Consider the following 12,013-nt stretch of genomic DNA (forward strand, 5'->3'; position numbering starts at 1 on the left):
CCATCCATTTTCTGAACCGCTTATCCTCACAAGGGTAGATTGTAGCACAATAATAAGCAAGTATATGACACATTTAGAGATTAATTATAAGTACATACTTTATAATATATTGCCAACTAACACTGCTGTTTGAGTTGGCAGCTGTTTGCAGCCATGATGTTTTATTTTGAAAAAAAAGTAGGTCCTCTTCACCTCAGTCACAACATCGTGAATGGTGCGGTCATTACGGGGGTGGTGGGACGTTGTTAACACATGAATACAATTTATTTATTGTTTTTACTAAGCACTTCTCCTTACTGTAACATTAATGAAGTTGAAGAATAGCAGAACAGTGCTGGTTTCGACCGGTCTCAACGGAAAATCCCGAGTCCAAGACTTTTGGGAGTCGAATCCAAAAAAAGACTTAAGACCTTCAAAATGTGGTCTCGAGACCGGTTGTCTCGAGTGTAACAACACTATCAGATACATAACTTAAAACACAGCATTACAGCAAAAGCCATCCATCCATTTTCTACCGCTTATCCGAGGTCGGGTCGCAGGGGCAGTAGCTTTAGCAGGGACGCCCAGACTTCCTTCTCCCCAGCCACTTCATCCAGCTCTTCCAGGGGAATCCCGGGGCGTTCCCAGGCCAGCCGAAGGATGTAGTCTCTCCAGCATGTCCTGGGTCGCCCCCGGGGTCTCCTCCCGGTGGGAGATGCCCGGAACACCTCACCAAGGAGGCGTCTGGGAGGCATCCGAATCAGATGCCCCAGCCACCTCATCTGGCTCCTCTCAATGTGGAGGAGCAGCGGCTCTACTCTGAGATCCTCCCGGATGACTGAGCTTCTCACCCTATCTCTAAGGGAGAGCCCGGACACCCTGCGGAGGAAACTCATTTCGGCTGCTTGTATCCGGGGTCTTGTTCTTTGGGTCATGACCCACAGCTCGTGACCATAGGTGAGGGTAGGAACGTAGATAGACTGGTAAATTGAGAGCTTCGCCTTTCGGCTGAGCTCCTTCTTTACCACAACGGATCGATACAAATTCCACATCACTGCAGATGCTGCACCGATCCGCCTGTCGATCTCCCATTCCATTCTTCCCTCACTCGTGAACAAAACCCCAAGATACTTGAACTCCTCCACTCAGGGCAGGATCTCATGCCCGAACCGGAGCGGGCACGCCACCCTTTTCCGACTGAGGACCATGGTCTCAGATTTGGAGGTGCTGATTCTCATCCCAGCCGCTTCACACTCAGCTGCGAACTGCTCCAGTGAGAGTTGGAGGTCACGGCTTGATGAAGCCAACAGAACCACATCATCTGCAAAAAGCAGAGATGCAATACTGAGGCCACCAAACAGGACCCCCTCTACGCCGAGAAATTCGGTCCATAAAAGTTATGAACAGAGTCGGTGACAAAGGGCAGCGTTGGCGGAGTCCAACCCTCACCGGAAACGAGTCCAACTTACTGCCCGATATGCGGACCAAACTCTGACTCCCGTCGTTCAGGGACCGGACAGCCCGTATCAGGGGGTTCGGTACCCCAATCACCCGTAGCACCCCTCTCAGGACCCCCCAAGGGACACGGTCAAACGCTTTTTCCAAGTCCACAAAACACATGTAGACTGGTTGGGCGAACTCCCATGCACCCTCGAGGACCCTGCCAAGGGTGTCTGGTCCACTGTTCCACGCCCAGGACGAAAACCACATGCTCCTCCTGAATCTGAGATTCAACTTCCCGACGGACCCTCCTCTCCAGCACCCCTGAATAGACCTTACCAGGGAGGCTGAGGAGTGTGATCCCCCTGTAGTTGGAACACACCCCCCGGTCCCCTTTCTTAAAAAGGGGGACCACCACCCCAGTCTGCCAATCCAGAGGCACTGTCCGCGATGTCCACGCAATGTTGCAGAGGCGTGTCAACCAGGACAGCCCTACAACATCCAGAGCCTTGAGGAACTCTGGGCGAATCTCATCCAACCCCGGGGCCTTGCGACCGAGATGCTTTTTAACCACCTCGGTGACCTCAACCCCAGAGATAGAAGAGCCCGCCTCAGAAAACCCAGACTGTGGAATTGAGGAGGTCTTCGAAGTATTCTCCCCACTGGCTCACAACGTCCCGAGTCGAGGTCAGCAGCGCCCCATCCCCACTATACACAGTGTTGATGGTGCACTGCTTCCCCTTCCTGAGACGCCGTGGACCAGAATTTCCTCGAAGCCGTCTGGAAGTCTTTCTCCATGGCCTCATCGAACTCCTCCCATGCCCGAGTTTTTGCTTCAGCGACCACCAAAGCTGCATTCCGCTTGGCCAGCCGGTACCCATCAGCTTCCTCAGGAGTCCCACAGGCCAAAAAGGCCTGATAGGACTCCTTCTTCAGCTTGACGGCATCCCTCACCGTTGGTATCCACCAACAGGTTCGGGGATTGCCACCACGACAGGCACCAACCACCTTACGGCCACAGCTCCGGTCGGCCGCCTCAGCAATGGAGGCGCGGAACATGGTCCACACGGATTCGATGTCCCCCGCCACCCCCCAAACATGAGTTCTGTCGGAGGTGGGAGTTGAAACTCCTTCTGACAGGGGATTCCGCCAGACGTTCCCCCAAACATGAGTTCTGTCGGAGGTGGGAGTTGAAACTCCTTCTGACAGGGGATTCCGCCAGATGTTCCCAGCAGACCCTCACAATACGTTTGGGCCTGCCACATCGGACCCGCATCTTCCCGCACCATCGAAGCCAACACACCACCAGCTCCACCCCTCTCTTCACCCGAGTGTCCAAGACATGCGGCCGCAAGTCCGATGACACGACCACAAAGTCGATCATCGAACTGCTGCCAAGTGCACGTGTGGACACCCTTATGCTTGAACAGGTGCTCGTTATGGACAATCCGTGATGAGCACAGAAGTCCAATAACAAAACACCGCTCTGGTTCTGATCGGGGGGGCCCTTCCTCCCAATCACGCCCTTCCAGGTCTCACTGTCATTGCCCACGTGAGCATTGAGGTCCCCCAGCAGAACAATGGAGTCCCCCAGCGGGAGCGCTATCCTGCACCCCCTACAAGGACCCCCTACTCTGAACTGCTGTTTGGTGCATAGGCACAAACAACAGTCAGGACCTGTCCCCCCACCCCAAGGCGGAGGGAGGCTACCCTCTTGTCCACCAGAGTGAACCCCAACGTACAGGCACCGAGCCAGGGAGTAATAAGTATACCCACACCTGCACGGCGCCTCTCACCGTGGGCAACTCCAGAGTGGAAGAGAGTCCAACCCCTCTTGAGAGGACTGGTACCAGAGCCCAAGCTGTGCGTGGAGGCCAGTCCGACTATATCTTGTCGGAACTTCTCGACCTCACACACCAGCTCGGGCTCCTTCCCTGCCAGAGAGGTGACATTCCACGTCCCGAGAGCCAGCTTCTGTAGCCGTGGATCGGATCGCCAAGGTCCCCGCCCAGCTCGCACTGCACCCGACCCCTATGGCCCCTCCCACAGGTGGTGAGCCCATGGGAAGGGGAACCCACGTTACCCTTTCGGGCTGAGCCCGGCCGGACCCCATGGCTGCAGGCCCGGCCACCAGGCGATCGCCTTCGAGCCCCACCTCCATGCAAAACAGCAAAACCCCATTTGTGTTATGTGAGCAAAAGTATTAGAAGACTAGACATAAAATAGCCAACCATACATACAGTAAGTTGTGAGCTTTGTGCTTTTACAATGGTGTATTATACAGCTATGCCAAGTGTTCCGGTTTTGTCGTATTTTGTTATGGGCAGCTGCCATGTGTTCCATTGTTATGGGGAAGTCTAAAATGTTCAGAAGAGGATGAGATGACGTGAAAGTGGATATCACGCGTTTGTTGATGATGTCATCAGATTTTCCTCCATGTAAAAAAACTAACTTCAAGCCCGTCTCTGAGCTGACTACTAGCAGCTCTGCGGCTGTGGCTGGCTCGGTAGTGTGGCTAACACGCCGTTTCTCTAAAAGTCACCAGTCATCACCTCCATGGTGCTGAATAAGCTACAATTTTGACAAATGTCGTTGTCATGAAAGGTACACGAGTAATGACTAACTAGGAGAAGCCGGCTAAGCCATGCAAAACTGGTGCTAAACTATCGTTAAATGTGGTCACAAAACACAGGAATAAGCTACAGTACAATTTACACTGAAGTCTCACAGGAACCGCATTCGTTACAGCGGCGAGTAACCAACTATGAGCAGCAAATTAAGTGTGTATGTGTAGAAAGAAAATATAATAGCCATACACACGATAGTCCTAAAATTGGAATATATAGTATATTAAATTACTATTTCATGTACGGCGTCTACGGCATGCAGATATGTACACCCGTTGACCCTAATTTAGGCTTGATTCCTCATTATTTGTGTGCTTTATTGAAAAATCAAGCAGTTGCTATGCCTTGCGTTCTGGCTCCGCACTTGTTTTAGCTGTTCCTCGAGTAATGACTAAATTTGGGAAAAGAGGTTTCAGCTTTGCTCCCACTGCAGCTTAGAATACTCTGCTGACTAAATTGAAACGCTCTAAAGTTGTTCCACTTGGAGTATTCCGTTCTATGCTGAGGGACTTCCAGGTTGAAACCACCGAATAATACCTGTGTTTTAAATTAGGCCTGGGCTATTCATCAAAATGTAATCGTGATTTCGATTTTGGCTTCCAGACCTGTCTCCGACCTAAGTTATGGATCAGAATCAGTTGTGAAAATGTGGAAATAAAAGCTGAAATGTTCTCATTCATATTTTGATTTATCAATCCCAAATGTTTTTAGTCAACAGCAAAATTAATGGAATTGAAACTTAAATTATTCTATTTCAGATCTGTGATTTTGGTCTGGCACGAGTGGAGGAGACAGATGAGTCGCGGCACATGACTCAGGAAGTGGTGACACAATACTACCGGGCCCCAGAGATCTTGATGGGGAGCCGTCACTACTCCAACTCCATCGACATTTGGTCTGTAGGCTGTATCTTTGCTGAGCTGCTGGGGCGAAGAATTCTCTTCCAAGCCCAAAGTCCCATCCAACAGGTGAACAATAAAACTCAATGTATACACTGTATGTATGTGTGTGTGTGTGTATATATATATATATATATATATATATATATAAATTCATTGTGTGTTTTTGGACATACTTGGCAAATAAAGATGATTCTGATATATATATACATACGGAAAGTTTTCAGAAGAGTTTTTCACTCTTTGTTATATTGCAGCCATTTGTTAAAATCATTTAAGTTCATTTTTTTCCCTCATTAGTGTACACACAGCACCCCGTATTGACAGAAAAAAAAACGGAATTGTTGAAATTTTTGCTGATTTATTAAAAAAGAAAAACTGAAATATCACACAGCCATAAGTATTCAAACCCTTTGCTGTGACACATATATTTAACTCTGGTGCTGTCCATTTCTTCTGATCATCCTTAAGCTGGTTCTAAACCTTCATTAGAGTCCAGCTGTGTTTGATTATACTGATTGGACTTGATTAGGAGAGCCACACACCTGTCTATATAAGACCTTACAGCTGACAGTGCATGTCAGAGCAAATGAGAATCATGAGGTCCAAGGAACTGCCTCAAGATCTCAGTCACAATTGTGGCAAGGCACAAAAGGTTACAAAAAAGATTTCTGCTGTACTTAAGGTTCCTAAGAGCACAGTGGCCTCCAAAATCCTTAAATGGAAGACGTTTGGGACAATCAGAACCCTTCCTAGAGCTGGCCGTCCGGCCAAACTGAGCAATTGGGGGAGAATAGCCTTGGTGAGAGAGGTAAAGAAGAACCCACAGATCACTCTGGCTGAGCTTCAGAGATGCAATCGGGAGATGGGCGAAAGTTCTAGAAAGTCAACCATCACTGCAGCCCTCCACCAGTCGGGGCTTTATGGCAGAGTGGCCCGACGGAAGCCTCTCTCCTCAGTGCAAGACACATGGGGTTTGCTAAAAAAAAAACACCTGAAGGACTCCAAGATGGTGAGAAATAAGATTCTCTGGTCTGATGAGACCAAGATATAAATTGTTGGCCTTAATTCTAAGTGGCATGTGTGGAGAAAACCAGGCACTGCTCATCACCTGTCCAATACAGTCCCAATAGTGAAGCATGGTGGGAGCATCTTGCTGTGGGGGTGTTTTTCAGCTGCAGGGACAGGACAACTTGTTGCAATCGAAGGAAAGATGAATGCAGCCAAGTACAGGGATATCCTGGATGAAAACCTTCTCCAGAGAACTCAGAACCTCAGACTGGGCCGAAGGTTCACCTTCCAACAAGACAATGATCTTATGCACACAGTTAAAATACCAAAGGAGTGGCTTCAGAACAACTCCGTGACTGTTCTTGAATGGCCCAGCCAGAGCCCTGACTTAAACCCAATTGAGCAGCTCTGGAAAGACCTGAAAATGGCTGTTCACCAACGTTCACCATCCAACCTGACAGAACTGGAGAAGATCTGCAATGAGGAATGGCAGATGATCCCCAAATCCAGGTGTGAAAAACCTGTCTCATCATTCCCAAAAAGACTCATGGCTCTATTAGCTCAAAAGGGTGCTTCAACTATAAATACAGAGCAAAGGTCTGAATACTTATGGCTGTGTGATATTTCAGTTTTTCCTTTTTAAAAATCTGCAAACATTTCAGATGTGCTAACCAGTCGTCCACCGTGCCGCAATATTATTATTATTATTATTATTTAATGAGGTCGTGCCACAAATTAAGCTATTCTGTTTTTATGCATCATGGGGAAAACGAATGATCTTTCTGTTGGTAAAAAGCATAAAATAGAACTTATAATGTAATAACTTTTTGCCAATAACGTTATAACTTATTACGTTATTGGCTGGTTATTAAATTTTTGGCCTGGTTTAAAAAAAAAAAAAAAAAAAAAAAACAATCTTTGCAAATGGCTTAGGGTTAGTTAGGTGACTAAGATCACTTTATTTAACTTTTTATTTTGGGAAACAACTGTGAAAATGCATACTATAGGTTCAGGACTTATATTATTGGCCAATTATTACGTTATGGGCCTATTATATTTTAAAAAGGGCGACATTTTAAAAACGGCAAATTTTATTATGCTATGAGCTTTGATTACGTAATTTACCATAATGGCCCATAAGGTAATAAATGTGCCTTTTTAAAATGTGAACATAATTTAATATTGCCTCAATTTTTACATTTGCAAAGATTTTTTTTTTTTTTTTTTTTTTTAACCAGGCCAATAGTTATTTTATTTGGCAGTTATTACTTTATGGGCCTATTACATTTTAAAATGTCAAATTTATTATGTTATGAACTTCTCCAAACCCCTCTGTGCAAGAGCCTCCAAATGTTTGCAGACTTTACAATGATGTTTAGGCCAGGCAACGCTATCACATATTTAGATTTGTTCTTTGTTTTAATGCGCTGTTTTGGCTATCCATAGCTGGATTTGATCACTGACTTGTTGGGGGCTCCTTCTATGGAGGCGATGAGGACAGCATGTGAAGGAGCTCGTGCACACATTCTCAGAGGACCTAACAAACAGGTAATCAGGTTGCTCGTGTCAGGAATTTGTTTTTCTGTCTGACATGCTGAGTTGTCACATGCTTCTTTGTTTTTCTAATGACCTTTGGACACTTGGACCTTACAGCTAAAGTTCTAGTACAAGGTTCAATATTGCAGACTAAACAAAGCGCATTCTTGGACTGCACTACAGAGTTCCACTAGTTTTAATAGATTTGGAGTGGTCAAATATTGCCAAGTCGATATGAGCCATGCTGATGAACTCTTCACCCAAAATGACGAAGTGTTGCAATAAAATTAAACAAAATATTAGTTGTCCTGTCATTTAGTATTTGACAAAGGAAAGTGCCCTTTGGCATGACAAATAATGTGAGCTCCCATGACACCATGACTGTCATGTGATAGACCAATCATTTTCACTCAAAACACTGTGGTGCCTTACCTGCATCCACACTTGTCTTGGGACTTGAATTTATTCCCTCAAATTAAGGATTATTTGTGTTCAAGAAGGTTTCATCACAGGCTTCCACCTGAATCCATTAATTTTTGTGTAGTTAAGCCATGTATGCTTAAGCTAGTGCTACTATCCTCTGTCAAGCGTTTAATAGCTACCTATGGCATCCGCTGCTTCCTCATTTCTGCATTGTCTGATTGGGAGCAAAACATGTACACGTTTCACTTGTGGACCCAGACTCTTGCAGAGGAGGATTTTGGAACATTGGCTGCATATAGCAGAGGCTTCAAAAGTGACCTGTGTCTCTGAGGCTGCAATGAAGCTCAGGAACTAACTGGTTGCAACAAGTGTCTCTTGGGCGTCATGGAGGATGCAGGAATTTATTTCCCGCCACTGTTCAATAAGGTCTTTGAGGCGTATGCCAAGCCTTGTGGTGTGGAGGATGCCAACTTAGTTGGAGGAGGACCATGAGGATGCCTTCCCGCTGCTCAGATTTTGTGACCTGTCCTTTTGGGTGGTGGAGGCTAAACTTGTGGTTTCTAAGATTTGTGATGGTTTTAGTGGTTCATTCCAAGTCATTCCAGAAATGGCTTTTCATAAGCCCTGTTCAAGGGGGTTTGGGTGGGCTAGCGTAGTTGCTAAGGCCTCTGTTCACGTGTATGAGGTTCTACCATTTGGATGTGACTGTGCTTTAAAGGGGAACTAAATTTATTTTTGCATACGTTGTATGTGGCGCCACTAGTCGAAACACGGTATTCTCATTAATAGTGGTTTCATGGAATCCTAATTAAATAGACAATTCATCAATTTTCATCCATCTCATGGGTGCACTATGTTGGGCAATATCAGCCTCTGCTGTCGACCAACATTAAAATGCTCTCGCGCTTGTTTTGCAAAAGACACGGCTAGGGCTGCAACTAAAAATTATTTTAATAATCGATTAATCTGTCTATTTGAGGTGAGACAGGCTCTTGGTGAAAAAGGAGGAGGTTCCAGAAGACTGGACCACTGCAGCCAAGGTGATCAGAGAGGCAGGCAGGAGAGTACTTGGTGTATCTTCTGGCAGGAAAGGAGAGAAGGAGACTTGGTGGTGGAACCTCACAGTACAGGAAATCACACAAGGAAAAAGGTTAGCGAAGAAGAAGTGGGACACTGAGAGGACCGAGGAGAGGCAAAAGGAATACACTAAGATGCGACATAGGGCAAAGATAGAGGTGGCAAAGGCCAAACAAGAAGCATATGATGACATGTATGCCAGGTTGGACACTAAAGAAGGAGAAAAGGATCTATACAGGTAGGCCAGACAGAGGGATAGAGATGGGAAGGATGTGCAGCAGCAGGTTAGGGTGATTAAGGATAGAGATGGAAATATGTTGACTGGTGCCAATAGTGTGCTAGATAGATGGAAAGAATACTTCGAGGAGTTGATGAATGAGGAAAATGAGAGAGAAGGGAGAGTAGAAGAGCCAAGTGTGGTGGATCAGAAAGTGGCAATGATTAGTAAGGGGGAAGTTAGAAAGGCATTAAAGAGGATGAAAAATGGAAAGGTCCTGATGACATTCCTGTGGAAGTATGGAAGCATCTAGGAGAGGTGGCTGTGGAGTTTTTGACCAGCTTGTTCAATAGAATTCTAGCGCGTGAGAAGATGCCTGAGGAATGGAGGAAAAGTGTGCTGGTGCCCATTTTTAAGACCAAGGGTGATGTGCAGAGCTGTGGAAACTAGAGGAATAAAGTTGATGAGCCACACAATGAAGTTATGGGAAAGAGTAGTGGAGGCTAGACTCAGGACAGAAGTGAGTATTTGCGAGCAACAATATGGTTCCATGCCTAGAAAGAGTACCACAGATGCATTATTTGCCTTGAGGATGTTGATGGAAAAGTACAGAGAAGGTCAGAAGGCACTACCTTTGTCATAGGCTTTCTCTAGATCTACAAAGACACGAGTACCCAGAGAGGAACTGTAGTACTGCATCCGGAGGTCTGGAGTGGCAGAGAAGTATGTTAGAATAATACACGACATGTACGAGGGCAGCAGAACAGTGGTGAGGTGTACTGTAGGTGTGACAGACGAATTTAAAGTGGAGGTGGGACTGCATCAGGGATCACCCCTGAGCCCCTTCCTGTTTGCAGTGGTGATGGATATGCTGACAGATGAGGTTAGACTGGAATCCCCGTGGACTATGATGTTTGCAGATGACATTGTGATCTGCAGTGAAAGCAAGGAGCAAGTGGAGGAACAGTTAGAAAGGTGCAGTCATGCACTGGAAAGCAGAGGAATGAAGATTAGCCAAAGTAAGACAGAAGATATGTGCATGAATGAGAGGGGTCGTGGGGGAAGAGTGAGGCTACAGGGAGAAGAGATAGCAAGGGTTGAGGACTTTAAATACTTGGGGTCAACCGTCCAGAGCAATGGTGAGTGTGGTCAGGAAGTGAAGAAACTGGTCCAAACAGGTTGGAACGGGTAGAGGAAGGTGTCAGTTGTGATATGTGACAGAAGAGTCTCTGCTAGGATGAAGGGCAAAGTTTATAAAACAGTGGTGAGGCCAGCCACGATGTACGGATTAGAGAAGGTGGCACTGGAGAGACAACAAGAAGCAGAGCTGGAGGTGGCGAAATGAAGATGTTGAGGTTTTCTCTCGGAGTGACCAGGTTGGATAAAATTAGAAATGAGCTCATCAGAGGGACAGCCAAGGTTCGATGTTTTGGAGACAAAGTTAGAGAGAGCAGACTTCGATGATTTGGACATGTCCAGAGGAGTAATAGTGAGTATATTGGTAGAAGGATGATGAGGATGGAGCTGCCAGGCAAGAGAGCTAGAGGAAGACCAAAGAGAAGGTTGATGGATGTCGTGAGGGAAGACGCGAGGGCAGTTGGTGTTCGAGAGGAGGATGCAGGATCCAGGCTTACATGGAAAAGGATGACACGCTGTGGCGACCCCTAAAGGGATAAGCCGAAAGAAAAAGAAGAAAAAGATTGCCGATTATTTTTTTTCAAACCCTCTCGTGCATGAATTATGAAAGCTGAGGCAATATTTATTTTTCTTAGGGCCTGAAAAAACCAATTTTTTTCAAAAATTTAATTTTTTCAGGGAGTTACAAACCTGTCGACTCCAATGGACTTCAAACGCCTAAGCACTTAAAGCTATATAGTATGTAACTCCCCCCCATAGCTCAAATTCTGCATTACAAAAAAAACAGAGCCGTCACTTCAATATCACGTAGGCAATGCATGTTATGCCCCTTATGTGATTCTACAACATTTTTGCTATGTTTTGAAGGGCATGTGTCATTTTCCGTGCTGTCATTTCCGTGCCATCCTTTGCAGTGCACCACCAACAAGGCCAGCGTGGGAAATGAATATGGACTTCACTAAATATAAAAACAAAAAAGAGATAATGACATACAGTACAATGTTAGAGGAGCTGAATGGCTAAATCAGCATTTCATCTCCTCTAGTTGTGGCTTGGGTGAAAATAACTTTGTTTAAAAAAGTTGTGGTTTATAGCTTGAACATAACTAGTGCAAACATAATGTAAGAATGAGCTAAATTGAGTTTTATGATAAAGCTAGGAACAATTATTTCTTTGTTTTGAAAAACATTATCATACTTTCACGCATTCTAACATTGTAAGGACCTATTTTTTTGTCCTCAATAAGCACATAAATAGTGCCAACAAGCTAATTCAATGTTTCAAACCATCTCCAAAAACCAGAACAATTTAGTTAGCCATACCATACTTCTTTAAGGGTGCCGGACTGGTATTGCAGCAACACACATCTCTGAACATCTGCATCATTCTGCTTCTTTGAACATTTATTTTCAACTAAATCTCTGTTTAGCCTCTGTTCATCAATCCGAGGCTGTATGAAAGCAAGCAAAGCATGCGAGGCACAGTGGCACCCAGTACTGCATGCAGATGTATTTGGTCTTCCGTTTGCATGCAGCATAGCAGCATCTGTTTGCATTTTTGACCTGGATGAGATAGGGCCAGCAATTCCCTGTGCTGAACTGGTCTTCATGGGGCACTTTGGTGACTGTCCTACGCTTTACCAGAGGTGGGGGTCACACTTGGTCTTC

At 45.7% G+C, this 12,013-nt stretch overlaps 1 protein-coding gene across 2 annotated transcripts in view; it reads left to right on the forward strand.

Moving 5' to 3' along the window:
- Window positions 1-12,013, forward strand: part of nlk2 (nemo-like kinase, type 2) — a 51,014-nt gene that overhangs the window by 19,357 nt on the left and 19,644 nt on the right. For both annotated transcript variants that reach the window (XM_061780891.1, XM_061780890.1), the window contains exons 6-7: window positions 4,805-5,014; window positions 7,403-7,504. In XM_061780891.1, the coding sequence (XP_061636875.1) occupies window positions 4,805-5,014; window positions 7,403-7,504 (312 nt within the window). The remainder of the gene's footprint in view (window positions 1-4,804; window positions 5,015-7,402; window positions 7,505-12,013) is intronic.

Source organism: Phyllopteryx taeniolatus, chromosome 8 (genome assembly GCF_024500385.1).
Source record: "Phyllopteryx taeniolatus isolate TA_2022b chromosome 8, UOR_Ptae_1.2, whole genome shotgun sequence".
Classification (NCBI taxonomy): domain Eukaryota; kingdom Metazoa; phylum Chordata; class Actinopteri; order Syngnathiformes; family Syngnathidae; genus Phyllopteryx; species Phyllopteryx taeniolatus.